The 22192-nt window shown below is 35.1% G+C and overlaps 1 protein-coding gene across 2 annotated transcripts; it reads left to right on the top strand.

Moving 5' to 3' along the window:
* Positions 1–12489: 12489 nt before the first annotated feature.
* Positions 12490–16636, top strand: LOC131080041 (uncharacterized). 2 transcript variants are annotated; one of them, XM_058018139.2, is made up of 4 exons: positions 12490–12930; positions 15048–15355; positions 15602–15665; positions 15777–16636. In XM_058018139.2, exons 2-4 carry the CDS (start codon positions 15171–15173, stop codon positions 16050–16052), a joined length of 525 nt encoding a protein of 174 aa, XP_057874122.2. In that variant the 5' UTR covers positions 12490–12930; positions 15048–15170; the 3' UTR covers positions 16053–16636. The 2 variants fall into 2 exon arrangements, with proteins under 2 accessions (XP_057874122.2, XP_057874128.2); XM_058018145.2 differs by lacking the exon at positions 12490–12930 and adding an exon at positions 13007–13395.
* Positions 16637–22192: the final 5556 nt, after the last annotated feature.

Genomic DNA, 22192 nt, shown 5'->3' with positions numbered 1-22192 from the left:
CCTATGACCTAGAGTTGTATGCATTAGTTCAGTCTCTCAAAAAGTGGAGACATTACCTACTCCCTAAGGAATTTGTGGTGTTCACAGACAACTAGGCTTTGAGTTACATTAACACTCAAGAGAAGCTTAGCAATAGACATTTGAAATGGATGGAATACCTCCAATCCTTCACCTTCACCATCAAGCATAAAAAAGGGCAACTCAACAAGGTGGCAGATGCTTTAAGAAGGAAGTTGTTGACAGTTCAAGAGTTATAGTTACAGAGCATAGGAATAGAAGGTTTCAAGGACCTCTATGAAGGAGATGAAGACTTCTCATCTCCCTACAAGGTTTGCAAGGAGTTTGAGAACCATTTCCATGGTGAGTATGTAGATTACACTCTCCAAAATGGTCTCTTGTTCAAAGGTAATCAGTTGTGTGTGCCTAGAGGATCCATGAGAGAAAACCTCATCCAAGAGAAACATAATGGTAGTCTAAGTGGACACTTTGGAGTCAACAAAACCTTAGATTTAGTGCAGAGGTACTACTATTGGCCCAAGTTGCCAAGAGATGTGAAAAGGTATGTGGAGCAATGTGGTGTGTGTCAAATAGAAAAAGGAGGATCAAGCAATGTTGGTCTCTATCAACCATTGCCGGTCCCAAATAGGCCTTGGGAATGTATAAGCATGGACTTTGTAGTAGGACTCCCCAAGACAAAGACAGGTGTGGATAGCATCTATGTGGTAGTAGATAGATTTTCTAAGATGAGCCATTTCATTCCATGTAAAACTACACATGATGCTAGCTATGTTGCACATCTTTTCTTTAAGGAGATTGTGAGGATTCATGGACTTCCATTAAGCATTTTTTCAAATAGGGACAACAAGTTCATGGGCCATTTTTGGCAAACTTTATGGAGAAGACTAGGAACTAACTTATCATTTAGCTCAGCTTACCATCCACAAACCGATGGTCAAACTGAAGTCATTAATAGGGTGTTAGGCAATTTGTTGAGGTGTTTAACTAAGGAGTATGGGCAGACATGGGATCTAATCATTCCTCAAGAAGAGTATGCATATAATGACAGTGTGAATAGGATCACTGGAAGGAGTCCTTTTGAGGTTGTCTATGGTAGACATCCAAGGGGAGTGTGTGAACTCATGGAACTTGGTTCCATGGAGATGAAGAGTGGCCAAGCAGAGGACTTCACTCAAACCATCAAGGAGATCCAAGAGCAGGTCAAGAAAGCCATCCTTGAATCCACTCAAAAACTGAAGGCCAAAATGGATGAGAAAAGGAGAGAGGTTCAGTTGGGTGGGTGACTATGTGATGGTTCCTCTGAGCAAAGCTAGAATGCAAAGTGGTAAGCCTACTAAACTGCAAATGAAGAGGGTAGGACCTTGTAATATTCTGTCAAAATACGGTGAGAACGCCTACAAGGTTGATCTTCCTTCAGACTTAGCCATTTCACCAGTCTTCAATGTGGCTGATTTGATAATGTATAAGGGAGAGATAGTAGGGCAGACTGAGAATCAAGCCAAGGTATTGCAAGACTTGGATATGAATGCCTTACCCCAAATGAAGTAGCCTATAGCAGAAGAGATCTTGGAGTCAAGGTTGAAGAAGTCTACTAGACACCAGGTCTACATGGAGCACTTGGTAAAGTGGGCAGATCAACCTGTGTCTGAAGCTACTTGGGTTGAAGAGAGCAAGTTTAAGAAGCTAGGCATTGATCCGACTCTTCTCACTCCCCTAGTTCCTTAGTTTGTTGCAGAGGGGGAGTATGGTGCAGGAGCACCCTTCAAAGGGCTCCACCATTTGCTTTTGATTGTGTTCTTGCTTCTTTATGAAGCCATTGTAAATAAAATAAGAGCCATGTGCTCATAGGTCCTAGTTTAGGTCCTAGTTTGGTCCTAGGGTCATAAGTCAAAGTTGAGTTTTTCTTGAAAATAGAGGGTATGTGTGCCTTTGTGGTGTTTAGGGTCCTTCTTGGCATGGAGGTGTCCTTAGGATAGCCCAATGTGGGCCTAGGAGTCAAGGAAAGCAACATTGAGAAAGTTGCTCAAAACTTGCAAAAGTTGCATGACAACTTTTCAAAGTTGTCAAGCAACTTTTCCACCTAGTGGGCAAAATATTTAGTTTAGTGTGGACAACCCTAATATGGGCACACAAACCGAGGAAAGGGTAGTCTAAGTAGCTGCAAACCCTAAGAGAAGTTGTTGGATGTCAGTTGTTGTACGACCCAAGCAAAGTGACTTGACTGTGACTGCAATTTTGTTGCCAGTCGGCACAAGATCATTAATGGATTGATTTTCAAGCAAAATTGTGTTGAGTGTCTTGTATGGTGTATTTAATTTCATTGTGAGCATTTAGATTAGGTTTTGTTTTGCAGGTTGTGTGTGTTTGTAAATATTTTGAAAACTTGCTTCTCATTGTCCAATTTTGGACTGGTTTGTGTCAATGGGTTCATAACTCCATTCCCCATTGTGGAATCACCATGAAACCATGGGGAATAGGAGTACAGACCTTGTACTATACTTCAAAGCAAGAAGGGCCCTTGAAGATGCAGGGAAGCCAAGCAAAGACCCACTCCTAAGCGAGACTAGACAGTGCCCTGCTAGGAAGGGTTAAATTGCAGAGGTCTTGTAGAGCAAGGAAGGACAGAGGAGGAGGCACCCTTTTGAGGAGTTGTAGAGGGGTGAATGGAGCACCATTAGTGAGAAGGAGGAGATTCCACCAATCCAGACAAGGTGGCAAGAACATCAAACCTACACTGTGACCTTGGCAGGCCTAAAAACCCTCTTTAAAACCCTTAAAAACCTTAAAATCCACCTAGGGTAGTGTACGGACACTTGGAGGCCCAAAACTAGAAAAATCCTCGAACCCTTGCCAAATGAATAGCAGGTCTTTTGGGAAGTTTTATAAGCATGTGCATCATTTGCAAGAGGGAGCCCTAATAGTCCGGATAGGAGGCCTAATTGGGCACAATCCTTGTAGCCCTATTTTGTAGGTAAAAGACAAAATAGTGAAATCGGTAAGGAGTTAGAAGTTGAAAACCTCTTAGGGGCACATGAATGCATGGATAACCATGTCCAAGACCTGTCCTATCCTTGCTAGGACCTAAGAAGGTGTGGAGCAAGACAAACTCTTATTAGCCTAAGTAAGGGTTCTTTGAGTCTCATGAGTAGGTGAGACCTTAGGAGCAAAAATTCAAATTGTTGGTGGGTGGATTGGGAAAGGTCAGGGGACTCCACAAGCAGGGGAAGTCCTAGAGACCCTAGGGTGTGGATAGAACACCTAGAGATCCAAGGAAAGGATCCAAGAGCATAGACTAGGCTAGTCTATCCCAAACCCCATCCCATCAGCTTTAAACCCCTATTGTGGTCTATACTCATGGGTCCCCACTAGGGGTATAAGATCCCTGAGCTCCATAGGAGGGGCTTTTCCACCTTGTACTCCCTTGTTAATTTATTTTGGGGGGTGGGGGAATGTATCTGACAGAGTCACTAGAATCTAAGCTCAATAACATGATCAACCACCACATACCAACACTTTGGAAAGTAAAACCGATGCAGAGCTAGGCAACAAACTAGGTGAAAACCTTCTCTCACCCACAACTACTATGTCCAAAAAAAATTATTTTGTTTGTTCAAGGTGTGAACATTACACCTACCAAATACTCAACTCACACAACAATTTGTGTGACCAGATCCATACCGATTTAGTATCTTTTGGTACCGATATGATGAAAACACTCTACCCTTGTGTTAATGGTAGACAATCTTTCGGTACCGGTGGGATGGAAACCTATTGGATTTTTTCTATTGGTGCTCCAACCAACAAAAAACACCCATAAGATTTGGCTATCAGATGTGTTAGGGAATACTTATAGTCTCACAACTGTCTTATTGTCTAGTAGCCCTAACGGTTGAGTTCTCCAAACACAACTTAACAAAATTCCAAAATACAAGAAAAAATAAAGGTAGATTTAGATACCATTTATCTAGTTACACAATTCCCCAAAGGCTTAGACTCTAACCACAAGTTGAAAGGTTTGTACCCTTACTGTCCTTCCAGACCAAATTAAGCCAATTAGGCCTAATTTACAAAGCAAGTACCCCTTGTATTAGTCCCCTGACTAAACCAACACTTCTGCAAGGCGGGGTAAGGTTTCAAACCACCAAATCCAAGGTTTCAATACTTGATCCCATCTTCTTTATCTTCTGCAAGTGATTTCCACTTCTACAGTTCAAACGGTCACATAGATATGCTCGCCCAGGGTCAGTTCAATCTCTTCAGGCTTGGAGCCTCCCTGCAAACCAACACCAAAATCTTATGATACAATGATCCTTCTAACATCTTCCCATAGGTTGTTTGGTCCTCTGGTGAAAATGTCAGATTAAGGGCATCTTTACAGTGAAACCCTAGGTGTCGGCAGGGTTTGTGACAAGTCTGGTTAGATTTGGATGGATCTTTGCAACCCGATTGTTACAAAACCTCAAAATTGTTTCAAATGAATGGTAAGAGACTTCCCTAACTCATCCAATTGGTTTTAGACATCCACCAATCCGTACTGATAAGAAATGAACAACAAAAATGCATAATTTCAGAAAACTCCAAGTATATTGTATTGCTCCAAACTTCAAAACATCATCAAATTTCACCAACTTAAGCAACTATGCCAACAACAACCTGGAATTGATCCAAGTGGGAATAATATAGCCTCCCTAACGGTTTCCAATCACTTTTCAAACTTTGGAACTGTTGGAAGATTAGTTATCCCTTTTTACAACATTTTGCAATGACAACAAAAGTTGTCAATTTGCACTTTTCAAATTTGGCGACTCCAAGGTGTATTCGACCTATTCCAAGGATTGGTCTGATGTTTCTAAGACCAATATTTATTTGCCTGACTCATGCCTAGACTCCTACTGACCCACATGGTCATTTATCCATGGTGGCTTATAAAATGCAACCATGACAATGCCTCACATCAATTGGGTTTTATTGACTCACAAAACTATCAACCTATTACAGATGATCATTTTCACCTCATGGGTAATATTAGGCTCTTTTAGACTTCATTTGTGTCTTTGGGTGCTCCTGCACCAAAAACCTACATTTTAACATTCATATGACATTCTCACATAGATATATTGGCACCAAGGAGTTGTGAATGCAATTATGTGTTGTTATAATTAATTGACCACAACTTGGTTATAACCTAAGAATCCATCTATCTTAGACAATAGTTATGATCTAGTAACCTTCTATAGGAAATGATCCATAATTCAGAGTGGAAATTCACTTTTTGATCGGTAAATAGGTTTGTATATGAATATCAAAAAATAAATTTACATCCATAGTTTGCAACTATATTATGAGATATTCTAGTCCATCTAAAGCTACCTAAAGATCATTACAACTTGACATTTTCCATCTATACTTTACTATCATCATGTATATGATCGATTACAAAAACAGAACAAAGCAAATTGACAACACCCCTCCTAACTCGCCTCCATTATCACCTTTACTTTTCCCTCACTCACCTCCATTATCACCTTTACTTTTCCCTCACTCACCTCGAGCAGTGCAGAACTTGAAATCGTGGTCTCTGTATCTTCCCAATGTCTAGAAGATTCACCACATAGCAAGCAACGCGCTCTGTTTGCTTTCCTCAACCCCATTGGTTGACCTTTCTTCTGTTTTGTAGGAGAATCTTGTATGGCCAGGAGTTCATTGCTTGGTCCCCATTTGGCAAGTTCCACATGAATTTTTGGAGCTTCCCGGGATCTGATATAAGCCTTCACACCATTCATACCTATCTGCATTGATGTCTTACGAACTTCCTTATTGCAATTTTCACTCTAGAGTAAGAATGGCCTCAGGGGCAAGCAGGCCTGGAATTTGACGGCCACCCCTGTCTGTCATATGATTTTTTTATGACGGTTTAATAATTTAAATGTCTTTCGTTTTACATTTTAAAAAAAATGTTAAGTGTCAATTTTTTTTAATTCGTGAATAGTTTAATATAAATTTTTTAAGCTTCACAGAATTGAAGTTCCAATAAAATTCAATTGAGGTGAAAAGAAATAATTCCATCAAAAAAATGTAAAAATTTAAAAAACAATGATAAATTAGTAATGCACTAAAAAAATCTTAAATTTACTTGTAAGTTTATAAATTCAAACCAAAAATCTTGTTTATTATAAAAATAGAAACCATTTTAGATTTTTTTATTACAATATTTTAAAAAATTAGAAATGATTATATCTTATCATTTCAATTGTTAGAAGTTTCTATATTGATATTCAAGACAATCTTTAAAAAATATTAAAAAATAAATTGACAAAGTTTCTAAATTTATATAAGAAAAAACATACTAAACATTCATATAAAAATAATATAAAATTAGAAACAATTATATCTTAATCCTACCATTTTAAAATATTCTAAATAAATTCATATATTTAAAATAATATATATCAATATATATTACCTATTATAAAATTTTACGGCTTATCAATAATTTTAAGTGTCATATATACGATTTGTGGAAAAAAAGCCTCTCGATACATACGGTCCACTAATTTTATTAATTGTAAAATACAGTCTAAAAGTGCAAAAACGGCCATATAACCTGTCAAATTCCAGGCCTGGAGGGAAGAAAATTCACTCACGTGGATCAAGTCTCCACCTGGACAGATGAATCCTGCTCCATCTCGACCATGCCAGTGATTCTTTCCAGTCCCTACAACCATTACCCTCTTAAACAACTAGTCATTATCCAATTTACAGTGCTCCTCGACTCCAATTCGAGACACCAGGCAAGGATCATGGAGGCAACATACACGTTTGAGCGGTAGCAGAATTGGGCCTTGAGGTATTCATCGCCCAAAACTATTTTGACTCGAGTGAGGACGTCCCGGTCTTAAAAATAGAAAATGTTCGAGAGTCTTTCATCCGTAATGTGACCCTAGAAGGCCACCATATGCTTGGAGGATTGAAGGGAGAAGTTAGCCTCCATTCCTTGCACTTTTTAACAGAATCCACACAACTCACCAATCTTCACCAAGACACCACTAAAAAGAACCCCGCCCAAAAGCCGCCTCAAATGCAAATACTTCACACAAAACATGCTATCAAATATCTTATTAATGAGGCATTTGTTCCTCCTGAACAACCTTCCACCCTGTCTTTGCCAACTTGAAAGATTTTTGGAGTTTCAAGCTCATAGTTAATGGCTTAACATAAATACCAATTTGAAACTTTGACCCTTTTGACCACAATTCACACATGTAATGTGTAACTCCTATCCTCCACCACCATTTTTATCATTAATGTGAATCACATTCAATGGGTTTGTAGTACGTCCTTCACATCCCTTATAATAAATCTGCGTGAGCATCATCATTTTGCAAATCACATATGTTCTCAAGTCGTGGATAAAATCTCCTTGATTTTTTATATCATCAACCCATATAAATGAAATTGTCATCATCCCTTGATACTACATTAACAATCTAGAGTAGACATCTCATACACCTTATCAACCATACCTTGATACTAGAGTAATTGATCTATCAAAAAACCATTTAGTTTCTCCAAATGGGATATCAACTAAATCTTTAGCTTGAACATTCGCCTCTTGATTTCCATCTCTACATACATGAGAAACCTTAAACTTTTGGAATTCACTTAGTTGTCAATTGATGAGCTGAATAATTTTATCAATTTTCCAGTAGATTGCTTTCCCTTTTGATATAGCCTGGATTATATTTTTTGAGTCACCTTCTAAGTTGAGGTTCGCCAATCCCAACCTTTTAGCCAACTAAATCGCCAATAGTGTAGTATTAGATTCAGCTTCATTGTTAGTGCTCACCCCTAGGCTTTGACTACATCTGGCTATAACGACACCATCATGGTTTCTTGCTACACAACCAACACCAAATTGTCTTGGATTCCCATGTGCAACCCAATCAAAATTTACCTTAATCCAATCTTACTCCAGGGGTGTCCACATCATCCTTTCTATTTTTTTTGTTAAAGGATTATCCCTTTTAGGCCCATTAATGGGCCCTGTACAGTGGTCAGTTGTCTTTAAGAGACTTGGTGCTCAAATTTTTAAAATCTAGGCATCATATTATCTCTATTTTATTTCTTATCTAGAACAAGATTTCTCTAAAGCGTTGGATTGCCTTGATCATAACTCCATCCTTAAGCTTCATCAACTCCTTTTGTATCTTGGGAGAAAGAGTGTGATTGACTAGCCTCTATTTCTATTAAAAAAAATGACATTAGGCTAGAGAGAGATTGTATTCTAGGAAAATTTCTCCCTATATACTTTGAGTTCATCATATGACCATGAAAAAATATTTTTGAATATATTTAGTAGTTCAATTAGCATTTTTTTTCTCTATTTATTATAATCTCCTACCAATATAAATAATATTTTAACTATAAGCTTAGTTATGCTTTCATAGTGAACTACACTATCAAACATTCTTTCTAATTTATCCAATCCTTTAGGATTCGTGTTGGTCTTTAATTGAAATACTTTGTTACCTAACAACATCACTTTATCATCTTCTAGTTGAACAATAGGAACCGAATTAATCAACTAGCTATCAAATTTATCCATGCAATTTAGAAACCTATATATATATATATATATATATATATATATATATATTGATTATCATTAAACACCTACTAGATGTAGGTATGTTGGGCCTTATGAGGATCTCAATGCAAGATTGATATTTAGAAGGGACCAATCTCACATAAGATTTAGATGTTTCAATGACTAAAGAATCAATAACATTTTTTGGTTTATCTATCCATTCCAAGCCAATTACATTATAAAAATTCAATGGTGTTGTACATTGTATTCCTATATGGTCTCAATCTTTTATCTTTCAATTCATGTATGTTCATTATTTGAAGGGTAATCAACTCTAAATATTTAAAAATTATAAATCATTTGATTCCATGCTTGTGAGAAAGATTCAATCCTAGCATAAAATCTCCATACTTAGCAATCTTGTTAGTGTATTTGAATATCAACTTGAATGCATACTTGAAGGATTCATCATTGGGTGAGATAAGAATAACTCTAGCTTCTAAACCTCCTCTAGAACATTCACTATAAAAGAACATGGTCCATAATTCATATGCAATTTTAGCAAAGGTAGAGTGTATAAGAGACTTTAAATGCCATGAAGTTCATTCATGATACATTAGGAACTCAATCATCACATTCATGGGAAACCAGTAATCCTCATGATCTACCATCAATTTTGAATTTTGGGTCGATCCCTTAGGATAAGCATGCTTTTTTGGGCAAGTAAGAGTCAAATAGTTATTATAGGGGTCAACTTAGGCATTAATGGTAATTATATGTAGTTGTAGAAGTGGTTGAGATTAACATGAAGGAATATGGAAGGTTTGCAAAAATATAATAAAGGACTATAGATGCAAAAGAGGATGCATGATATTTTGAATTATAATTTTGAAAGAAGTTTGTATGCAACATGAAAATTCATTACATGGATAAAAGATATGGATGAAATGTGAGGCAAAATCTATGGATAAGCTTATAATAATAAACATTAGCATAAGATGTCCAAGTAGAGAGAAAGATATATGAATGCTAGGTTGAAGTTCACTTAAGAATAAAAGTAATGGAAAAAACAATTTGAGGTCTTGCTAGATTTGGATGTGAAAGTAGATGTTGGAGGTGAACATAATCCATATGGATCTATTAGAAGTATGCAAGGTAGGAAGAAAGGAGTATGTAGAGAGACTTTGTGAAAAGTGACATAATTTAGATGAAATGAAGGGGGGGGGGGGAATATTTGGATCTAGTTTGAAAGTCAACAAGGACCAAATAAAAGGAGTTTTGTAGAGAATGAATGGATATCCAAATAAGTGATGAAGAGCTAGAGGTCTAAATTAAGACTTCAACAATCCTCTCAATGAAAGGATGTGTGAAAGGAGGCCAACACTAAATATTGGATAATTAGGAAATATCTAGTATCCTAAGGAAATTACACAGCTATAGAATATGATAAAACAACTCCCAAGCATAGACTCTTTTAGATTTTGTAACTACTACAAAATGAATCATGAGAAAAAATTGATAATGCGAGAATGATTCCTAATAGACTTTGAATTATGAATTTATTATAGATTGGACCTAGAAGTTTGTGCTAATTAGGATTCTCCATCTTATCTTGAATCCTAAGATGTCAAGGGAGTGACTTGGTAGGCAAGTTACAAGGTTTATAAGTTGGGATAGGAACCTTGAATCTTGTACATGTCTCATTGTTTGTGCTAATCATGGTTTTTTAGTTTCTAGTGCTCTAAGTCATTTGTTTGTGGCACCATAAATTGAGCATTGATGTGTGTTCCAAGTGTGTAATTGTTTGGTTTTGTGGCCCGCCTTAGACATAAATAAATTCAATGTGGCTTATTTTATGTGAAAAAAATGTTTGTCATTTTTTAACCATTAATGCTTTGGGAAAAACCACGGGGCATTACATATCTATAATGAAGTATTATGAATACGTACCTCTAGGTTTGAAATTATGGTTAAAGAAGTAATTTTTTTTTTTTTTCTAGAGTGTTTTACAACTCAAACATCACGATTAAAGAAGTGAATTTTTGTTTGGACTGGCAAATTTTCCTTATGGGTATTTTAGACAAAGAGGTGCTTTTTTGTTTTTTTGGTTGACAAACTATCTTGCAAGCCATTATTCGACTTAAATAGCATGAAAAAGTTATTTTTTCAATTGACACTTTTTCCTTGTGGGGTATCCTTCAACAAAAATATTCAATGTCCTTTAAACTAGATGCTAGAGCTAAAAAAGTAATTTGCTTTGTTTTAATTAATAAACTCTCCTTACAAGGGCATCCTCTTTGACCAAAGAAGTAATTTTTTGTCATCCATTGATTGAGATATCATAACAAAGTCATATTTTAATTTTAATTGATAAATTCTCCCACCAAAGTGTCCTTAACCGAAAAGACATTTTTTTGGTGTCCTTAACTTAAATATTATTACTATTTTTGTTGTTGTTTTAACTAATGAAATGTCATTACAAAAGGTCCTTTACTTTAGAAATCATGACAAAAAACTAAGGTAACACTTTAATATTCAACACTCAATATTTGTCTAAGGGAGCTCATAATTATGCACCATTTCTTCGTGCATTGGTGGTTCCATTGTTATTTGTGGAAGGAACTGTCTATGTTATGCTTCCTTTAGTTTTGATGTATACTTTTTCAATGTTCTTTTCTTTTTTACTAAAGGGGTAAATGCTTTTGACCGAAGCTATGAAGTAGTGAGGTCACAAACAAGAGACCTCATCCCCACCCCAATGGGGTTTGAACCTTGATGGAAAGAAAAACAACACCACATTTAAACCATTACACTATGCCAATACCAACTATTTTTAGTCTTCTTCTTTTATTTTTTTTAAATTTTAAATATGCCCGGTAAACTTTTTAACGTGAACCAATGAGGCCACAACCAAGGGATCTCATCCCCACACTTCACTTGTTGAAATCCGTGAGCACAACGACCGAATGAAGGCACAAGGCCTTGCGAGCACAATGGCCCAACAGGGATTTGAACCTTGGTGGCCGCTTCACCAACAAAGTGTTTTAACCGCGACACTAAATGTTCGAAGACATTTTTAGTCGTCTTCTTATATTCTCAACTAAAAAGACATTTTTTTGGGTGTCCTCAACTTAAATATTATTACTATTTTTTGTTATTGTTTTAATTAACAAAGTCTCATGACAAAAGGTCCTTTACTTTAAAAATGATGAGAAAAAACTAAAGTAATACTTTAATGCTCAACATTCAATATTTTTGTCTAAGGGGGGATATGTATGCACCATTTCTTTCCGCTCTTGTGGTTTTGTTGTTATTTATGGAATAAAATTGTCTATTCTAGGCTTCCTTCAGTTTTCATGTATATTATTTAAGTGTTTTTTTTAAAAGGATAATGCTTTTGACTTGAAGCTATGAACTGTTGAGGTCATAAAGGGAGGATCTCATACCCACCACAATGGGGTTTGAACCTTTAGGGCAAGACCAACAATACTACATCTAAACCATTACATTATGCCAATATGCCAATACTAACTATTTTGAGTGTTCTACTTATCTTATTACATTACATGATGTATTTTAATCTTCTTATCTTCTCACATGACTTTGTAAATTTAAATTGTGAGTCAAGATCTTACTTGTGTTTCTTACATGATGTTTTGTATTTTAATCTTCTTCCTATCTTCTCACATGACATTGTAAGTTTAAATTGTTAATTGAGACCTTACTTGTGCCTTTAACCTATATAACTTATAACTTTTTCAAATTAAACATTTCTATTTATATTATATAACAATATCACCAACTAATTCATCCCCCCAAAATATATATATATAAAATTGAGGAAAGGGAAAGGAAAATAACACATGTTCCCCACCACATTCGTCTCTTATCCCTTCCTAACTACAATGAGAAATGAGATGATGAGAATGACAAGCACCACTCAAAAGGGGAATTGGATGCATTGCATGGGGTGGACCTTTATTTGTGGCCCATCGTCAGACTTCACCAATTTTATAACGCATTTTCTTGCTTAATTTATCGAAGGGTAGTTGTTGTTTTCCTTAATCTACAAAATCGGGAAGTTATTTTATTTAATTGGCCCGATTTGTTAGGGGGCAAAATAGCCGATTCGTAGGGCTGTGTCGGTGCGGTCGTCTTTGTACCAGTGGCCTTTATTTCCTCTTATCAAATCTTCGTTAGCTTCGTCTCATTTTTGTAAAAATTCTGCTTTGGTAGGGTTTCGTAATATTTTTCCTGCAAACTCTGCCCATTTTTTTCTCATTGGCGTCGTTCATAGGACGGCACAAATTGTGCAGATTTTTGAGGTAAGTCACTTGCCATCGTTTTTGAAATTGTTTCTTTTGGTTTGGGAATCAATTCATGGCCGGATTAATTTTTTATTGTTTTTTGTTTCAGTCTAAAACAATTCTGTTATTATCTGTTAAATGAATGCGTTGGATCTATGGTTTTAGCTATGGCTGTTATAATATATGATTTATTGTAGTACCTAGTGTCAGATCCCGGGTTGTTCCTTCATGTAGAGATCTTTTGAAACGTTGGATGAATTTTACGTCTGCTTGGTGGCTTTAAATTTTTGTTTGTTTTGTTTTTCTTGTTCTCGAGGTTATTTTTGTGAAATTTTTCCCGATTCCCGTTTGATTTTGGGGGATTTGGGGCTTTTTTACTTGATTTGTGCAAGAGGACTTTAAAGGGATGTTTCAGACCCGTGTGGCAGCGTTTTCATTCTGCTGTCATAATATTGAAGAGTCTGTTCGGCCAAAAATTATCAGGTTTCATTATTGATTATTTTCTTTTTGCTTTGGATAAATTATATTTGATATTTTCTGCTATCGGTTATAATCCTTCGATTAACAGTGGATAATAAATTTGGACTTTCTGTTTGGCCTGTATTTTGTAGTTACAGATGAGTTTATTTGATTTGGTTGTGGTGTGGAGTATGTATCATCGAGTTTCATGGAGATTGGGTATAGAAAAGGGGATTTAGGGTGGGATCTTTAATTAAGTTGTTATTTATTTATTTATTTTTTAATTAAAAGAGGAGTTGATGCATGCTGGTCTGTTTTTGTCTTGCTGATGTCGATATGCAGGTATCTGCTTTTTGATGTTTTGGTTTGTTGTTGAATGTTCTTAAGTTTTCCTTATCATGATCTCATTTAATAGTTTATAGTTCACAACTCTATACAGATATAAAGGATCCAATTTCTTGTTGATTTTTAAGCTTCAAAGATTCGGTTTTTGGTTGGTAAATTTCCCTTAGAGAGGCTATGTTGGACCAAAATTTTGAACAAATTTTAATCCTTGGTATAACTGCCCAGTATTTTAGCTGAAGGCTCTGCTATGAAGTTCTCAACGATTTAATGACTTAGATGGGGTTTTAGGGAGGAGGGCACTGCTCCTTATTAGTGTTGCATGTGGTCCCAGTTAGTGGTTTGATTATGAGAGTTTGCAGCAACTTCAGATATAAGTGTGGTTACTACACATAAAATTGTTGTATTCTCCATAGAAGACTAGCCTTATTTCAGGTTTTTCAACAGATCTAGATAGGCTGGTTGGCTAGACCATTTTCCTAGATTATAATTTCCTTATTATTTTATTTTTGAGTCTTGTTCTTGATACGTTTGCAATTCAAGTCAGAGGTTCATTTTCTCTGAAATTCTGTAACTTTGGGTATTTATAAGGACAATTATGTTTTCTTGTATAATGTTCATTTCTGAGAAAGAAGAAAAAGGAACCATAATAAATTAGTAATTACTCTTGAAATTTAGAAAAAGATTGAAGTTATTAATCTTGATTTGAAGTGGCTGTTATTTTGAAATCTCTTGTTGCTTCCACCACTTGCCAAAATTAAGACTTCAATGGCATCCTAGAATGAGATTTAGTTTATAGTACATCAGTGAGTGACCTGTAAGTTGTTGAGATGGTAATGTTTTTTCATGTAACATTAAGAAACTTTCAGTATGAGTTATAGTTTAACAAAGCTTTCAGGATGTATATACAACTCTATGGTAGTGTGGTGAAGTGACTTAGTTTAAATGTCAAACTATTTTGAGATGTTATTTGATCTTTATGTGCCAAGTTCAGCAGAACTGGTGAGCAATTAAAGGGCCTGTGTAAAGGCTGTTTTTTAATATGAGCTTCTCTGGCTATTTGTCTGGTTAGCCCTGTTGGATTTGTTCTGTCGCTTTATTAGTCAAAAAGTATGACTTGGGATGTTTCGTCAAAATATTAACATTTTCATATTTTCTAGATGTAGGTAAAATTGTTTTAAATTTTGTGGGTAAGTAATATGTTTGTGTATGTATGTTGATATGATCTGGTTTTTCATTACAAAATGACATTGAATGGTATTTTGTAATAAATGTATAATGCTCCTATTTTATAGGGTTCTGATTATTATGTATCTGCCTGTGCTTATTTTCAGGTGTAAAAATTACTTTGGCCCATTTGAGTGGAAAAGCAAAGCAGCAACGCCTGTTCGTTTTTCCGATATTACTTTTAGCATCCTCGTTTTTTTTTAGTACACTTCGAAGAGAATATAGGATTCATGCAGCACCTCGCTGCCAACCATAACTTGGTGAGCCCAGGAGAAATGAAGGAACTAGGGAGATTGAGGGCTGCATTCATGAGAGAGAAATGTGAGGAGGTTGTTTTTTGCCCAAAACCCCGGAGAAGTGGGTTGGTAATGCATCAAATTCCAGAGTTTTCAAAGCAGACAAGACGACATCGCAAGTAAGTTATAAACTGTTTTGTTAGGCTTTGTGGTTTCCATTCGTTTTTATTGAAATCAATTATATACTGTCCATTATTCCCTTCCTTTGATTTGTTTTAACTTTTTATAGCGGAATGATTTTGAAATATATAGTTTCATCAACAGTTAAGAGATTACCAATTTCCTATTTTTTTTGAATGCCTTTGTCCAGTGATTTCATATTTTACACTAACGCTAGCTGATGTTTCTGCCCATGCAATCTACAGTCATCCTCCAGAGCATAATGATTCTGAAGCTGGAGTAGAGATTCTTGACATATTTCTTAGTAAGGTATGTGTCACATTTTTATTCTGTAAGCGTTGTTGGAGATGAATGTGACTCAATATTCATATTTTCCGTGAGCAAAGATGAGTACTTATTCGAGTATAACTTTTTTTGCAGAGTGGTTGCACTGATGCATTAACTTTTGGATGTTCACCACCTTATTTTAATGGATCTCCACCCAGCCGTGCAGACAATCCTCTCATTCATGATGTTAAGTTCATTCATCAGAGTGATGTTAAGTTCCTTCATCAGAGAGTGCAAGCTTCACCGTCCACTCTCTCAAAACCTAAGTCATTTGGAAGGTCTTCTTTTGGGCCTAATGCAACTGTTCGGGTTGAGGGCTTTGATTGTTCTGGCAGGGACACAAGATGTAGTATCCCGGCATTGGCATGATCCAGACACTGAGATTTCACCAATTTGCTCAGCAATATATGCAAAGAGGGATTGTACAAAAATAGTTGAATCATTCTAAAGTCACATACTGTAAATTCTGTAATCATATGAGTGGGCCTTTTCCGTGCGGAAGTGAGTAGTATAGGAAATGAAAAGTTATTTTTAATAATTTTCATATTTTGTTGTCGGGAGTGACATGGGAGTTACTGGGAAACCTATGGAGTGCTCAATGAGTAATGTTTTCCCTGAGGCTGTTGTATCCAGAGCTGAAGTCTTCCCTTAGGTTTTGAGTTTTAGATTTTGTTAAGAGCATGGATACTATTCTGAGTGTTTATGCTTCCCCATTACTTGTACAGATATGAGTCGTACTTGGATGTATTTTTGAACATCATTTAAAAGTACATGTAATTTAGGTTCAGACTTCTGAAGTCATGTTGGAGAAGTCTGGAAAATGAAGATTTACATTTGGGACTTGTATATTTCTCTTTTTAATGTTTGGAAGGCAAACTGGAGAAATAATATGTACATCATATTCTTGTAATTGGCAGTCTGCCTCACCAGGAAGTTAATTCATCATGAGATCATATGCGTGCCTTTCATGTCTTTTAAATTTCTCTCCTACATTCCTTACACAAAAGCATCAATAAATGATGTCTCGAGTAAGTTTGTTTTTTAACATATCAAATTTTATATATTGGCTGTCAAGTTTGCAACAGTTTTGAATTAAAGGTTTTGTTCAGATGGACTTTTCTGGTGTATTTCGAGACTCGTTTATTGGTTTCTTGTCCCTGCAGGAAGCCTTAAGTGTGTCATCTTGTATTGCATGGGACAAAGTCATAAATTGAGGTATAAGTTCTAGCTGAGATATATGAGTCTCAGAGTTCAGATATATGCTGTTGTGTACAATAATTCATCAACTGGAAAATGTAATAAATGTTTTCTGAATGGAACTGCGTAGTAGTTTACAACATGTAGAGTTATCTTTATTAGGGAAGAGGACCCAGTAGTCGTGCACCCTAACTTCGCCTTCTCAAAATCCTACATGGAAATTTCAAATCACTCCCAATTTTTTACAGTAGCTTACTTGGCAAGTTCCCTGCTTATAACTAAGGTTTCAAGGCCACATCATCAAGTATGGTGCCACATCAGTATGCTTTTTGCCAAGGTGTCCAAAACAGGCAAAAAAAAAGTGAGACCAATAGGCATGCAAAAGGGGTCCCAATACTTGTGCAGCTGATGTGGCATCACATCATTGGTTACTTCTCTCAACTATTGGTACATTTCCTAACAATAACAACTTTAAAGTCACAACTATTGGTGTGCACACAACCTTCACAACAATTGATACATGCTCAACTACTGGTGCTCTTCTCCTATGCATGATAAGTGTAATTTTGGTGATAGTTGATGGTAGTTGCAGATTTTGTGAACCCATAATGTATAGATATTTCCTAACAATAACAACTTTAAAGTCACAACTATTGGTGCATAAACACAACCTTCACAACAGTTGATACATGCTCAACTACTGGTGCTCTTCCTATGCATAATAAGAGCAATTTTGGTGATAGTTGCAGATTTTGTGAACCCATAATGTATAGATATTTCTTCACAAAGTCCACAATCTAACGACTAAATCTAACCCGATAACAGGTCAACAGGTCAAGCAATGTGACGTAAAAATAACTTTTTGTAATGTTTTTTTTCTGTATTATATACTTATTTCACAAAGTCCGCAATATACAGATTTCACTAAATAAATCTGCAAACCAATCCCTAAGCTACCTTGATAGGTCAAAGCATGGCGTAAAATGTTGGTGCTAACGCTTACAGATAGCTCACAGTCGATCATAAATTTTAGGAAATATCCAAGTCTTTGAATATGAGTAGGTAGTTCAACTCAAGTTGGAGTTTCAGCTTTTACGAAGCCAACAATTTAACCAAGAAATTGCACTGTAAAATATTTTTTTCTTTTTGAATGTGGGTAGTTCAACTCGAGTTTGGAATTTCTGTAGGCTAATTATTTGCTATATGGGCGGTGATACAGGCCTACCAAGTGTAGCATTGTTTAATTTTTTATACCGACTCGATGCATTATTTGGTGACACATGGGGCTCAAAGAACTGGTCAAGATTAGGTGGAGATCCATTCGAGAGCCTGGAGCTTTTACAGCTAACGGTTACTGAACCACTTTAGGGAATTTTTAGGCAAATGACATAAGTACAAACTATTACATGACACAGAAAGTGAAGGAAATAAAAAGAAATTAACTCAACACGAGTTAATCTTGGATTAAAGAGCTGAGATAAATTGATATTACAAACATGTCTTTTGAAATGATGAGACGGGTTAGAACTTAGCTCGAGCGTGTTTTGTCAGTTTATGTTGAAAACTGTGCTTTGCGATCTAAAACTGTACTCTAAAATCTGTTTTGAAATTGGTAAAACTCTTGATAAATGGCTGATTGAATTGTTTTCTAGCCAGGTCTAAATTCACATGTGCATAGCTGATCTCTGTTTTTATGGGAATAAATCTTATCCATGGAATTGAATTGGGTGTACAGAAATGAACCGTGTACACTTAGATCTTTGAATCTTTGAAAAATAGGTAGTGTTGACAATAATTTTGGAAGTTTGTTAGGAAAGAATATATTTTTGGTGAAACCTTTGGATTCTGATTTAAAATGAGGGAACAAAAATTAAATACAATTATCACGCAAGATGGTCTAACATGTTACTGTGGAGATGTTGATCTAAGTGTCCATGTTTTCGATACTTAAATGATAAATTTATATCTTATTATTTAAAATATAATATTAGGATCTTTCTTTTATACAACGCAACACATATAGAACGCATTTTGCAGTTATACTATGCTTATCCACTTGCTAGGCAGAAGCAAATGAAAAGACAGCCATTAAAATAATTCAAATATAAGATGTCTTTGACGTGTGTGGTAGATGTTTTAGGGGTTGCAATAGGCTTTTTCTTATCGAATAGAAAGTGGGGCTTGCGTAAACTAAAGTTAGTCGCAGATCGGGTCTGATTGGCTTTTCTAACTTGTCATTTTCATCCCGACAAATGTATGCGCTGCCAAACTCCATTCAAGCTTGGCCAGCGAGGAGAAAATTAAAGTAGAGGTCGTAGACTTAAAAAAATGAAAATAGAAAAGGTAGCTGATGATACCCCACTAAAGTAGTTGCAGCTGTCAAGTGGTCAAAGATATTTTGGGCTTGCCTCCACTCATTCCAGTTTGTTGTGTTGGGTTTGGATTGGTCTGACTGGTAGATCGATCATTTGGAAAAACACCACCTACATGATTATGAGAGAATTGGAATAAATAATTTATTTTTATGATATGATAAAATAAATGATTTTAGTATTTAACTTCAATTTTAATTAAGATATTGGGTAGATATATTAAAAAAATTGTTTAACGTCATAATAATTTTTTTAAGATGAGGATTATTGATATATGTGTCTAATTATATATTGTCTAAGTTGAGTTTTGTGTGTTGAATGTGTTAGAGTAGATCTGATTTGACATAATTATGTTATTTGGTGTTTAGAATTGTCATTGGAGAATGCATTGAATTGTAAGGGTCACATTCTCCTTAGTAATATCTCTTATTCAATGATAATAAACCAATGTTGAGAATGACAGGCAAGCATTTAGTATACTTCTGGGATAGTGTAGTCTTGATGGAAGAATTTCTTATCCTTTGTAATTGAATTCTAGATGGGTACAATAGATTCTTTCTTTAAAGCTTAGATGATTCTTTGAATTAGGGTTAGTCCTTGATTACACTAACCTAGCATGCAATTTAAAATAATTTACATTTGAATAGGCTCACAACTACTAGTGAAAATGGAGGGAATCAAGCTTGCTTTTAAAATTTAAATTTAAAAGTCTAGGGTTTAAATTCACAAGTAGAAAGATGTTTGTGGACCTAAACAAGGAAAACAAACAAAATATTTATGGATCAAGATAATTTTTTGGGGATAATTGATGATGAAATCAAGAATGAGTGAAGTTAGGAAAATTATTAGGTTGATGTAGACACCTAAAATCGATTAGTGTAACTTGGTCGATATATCTTCATGATTCGTCTATTCTCGCTATTCTTATTAATTAAATACTTTATTATTATTAAATTAATTACCATATTCTTGTATTTTTTGGTTTATCTTCTAAGCTAATTATTTACCTAGTCTAGTATATCCTTAGCCCCTTTCATCTATTAAATTAAATAAATTCTTCAATTTATTTAATATAATTAACATTATCCTTTTTTCTAAGTGGAATTAAAATCAAATTTTAATTTCTAACCTCTTTCTCTCTCCAAATGTCCCATCCTCCTAAATTTCTCACTTGCCCTCTAATCCCAATCTTAATCTCACTTAATTTCCTTCCTAATCAGGATTAGAAAGGGGCCAACTCATTGCTATAAATGGCCTCTCCACTTGTCCAATCAACCTTAAAGGCTTTCTCCTTTTGGGAATGAAGTCCACATGGGTTCTCTCCCAAAAGGTCACATCAAGGAATTTAAAATTCCTTTACTCTTTGTCCTCTCATACACTTGGAGTGTAAAGACAAGAAATGCCTTTATGACAACGATCTTGTCCCCATCCCAAGGATACTCTTCCCAACCAAAAAATCCTCTCAAGCTCTCCCATGTTTGCTACTTGGCAACCTCTCATGCCTTGAGAGAACCAATCTATCCTCCACACTTGATCTCCATCAATCAATTTGATCCCTCCATTCCATTCTCCCGTAATTCATATTATCAACTCTTAGCTATTTTCATCATCTCATCCATTTAAACCCTAAGAGCACTGTTATGCTGCCAAATTTTTGACTGAGCACACATCGAATCCGATCATACTAAGCGAATCTACATAATGAGGAGGTCATCATACTTAATTTGCTATGAATTTCATTATACTTTGATCTCTTTTTAGCCTAATCTTGAGAGTTATTTTATTTTCAGTTCTCAATCATTTTTATTGCAATTTTGGTTTGTTTAGGGCTCACATTTCATTGCACACATTCAAGCACACCTGGTGGGACCCACATCATAGATTCAATCTAACAAATTTGGTGGTTTTATTGCTTTCTATCTTTCCAGGTTGTAGTTAGGTGGATTTGTTTATGTAGAGGAAGATTTGCATGCTCAATGATGAACTTGCTAGTAATGTTTTGAATTAAGATTTTTTATAACTAGGCAAATTTGTTGTACAAGGTTATCCCACAATACTGGGTTACACTTTTTGGTACATCCTGATTTTTGCTGAAATCATATACATTTTTAAGAACATATAATAATTTAAGCTTAAAAAGGTCCCATTTGAAGTAATTAATTGAGGAGAGTTAGATCAAAGGCTCTTAGATCAAAATTTCTTTGATAGAACCTCTCTACTTCTAAATCATACCTACAATGGAGTTTTCTTTGCACCTATCAAAATACCGATACAAAACCACTTTTATATTAGCTTTTGGGGGATCAAATGAATTCATTTAGAAGTCTTAGTTTTTTAAGTATTTAGTTCTTATTATAAGCTTTCCAAATAGTATAATTTTTAATATATTTAATTTCATTAATATATTTATGTTTTTATTTCTTATGAATGTAGGTTTTTCATCGAACATAAATGATTGTGTTTCACACGTGGAAAAATTGAAAAATAGAGAACAAATTGTAAAGAATATCTTTTCCCTAGGCATTGATATCCTCATTTCAACACAAAAAGAAGAAGTTAATTCAAATGCATACAAAAAAAGTTATGTAGTATGGAATACACCTCTGTCCAAATTGCAATTACTTCGTCTTAAAAAATTAACTAAAAAAAATATTTGGTGTGACAATTCTATATTTCAAAAATTAGAATTTCTTTATTGCTATAAAAAATATGTATTACCAAGTAAATGTCACTTCTGAAAAATGTTGATTACTATGAATATTGAGTGAGTTACTAAAAGTTACAGAACAATATGGACAATTAATTTCTAATTATTTAAAAAAAATAAAATTTAGAATCTATATGAAAAATCTCACAAATGAGTAGTTTACTTAATCTTCAAATTCTTAACAGTTTAGTTGCTATAGGTTTTAGAAAGTAAAGATTTGATGCCAAATGTCA

This window comes from Cryptomeria japonica, chromosome 9, assembly GCF_030272615.1.
Source record: "Cryptomeria japonica chromosome 9, Sugi_1.0, whole genome shotgun sequence".
Classification (NCBI taxonomy): domain Eukaryota; kingdom Viridiplantae; phylum Streptophyta; class Pinopsida; order Cupressales; family Cupressaceae; genus Cryptomeria; species Cryptomeria japonica.
Note: the sequence above shows the minus strand (reverse complement) of the source record. Positions and strands in the feature narration are given on the sequence as shown.

Bases quoted from the DNA above. Each gene is read 5' to 3' on its own strand.
- LOC131080041 (XM_058018139.2), top strand. From the start codon at position 15,171: ATGCAGCACCTCGCTGCCAACCATAACTTGGTGAGCCCAGGAGAAATG. The intron at 15,356-15,601 runs GTAAGTTATAAA...TGCAATCTACAG, and splicing joins CAGACAAGACGACATCGCAA to TCATCCTCCAGAGCATAATG. The intron at 15,666-15,776 runs GTATGTGTCACA...CTTTTTTTGCAG, and splicing joins TTGACATATTTCTTAGTAAG to AGTGGTTGCACTGATGCATT.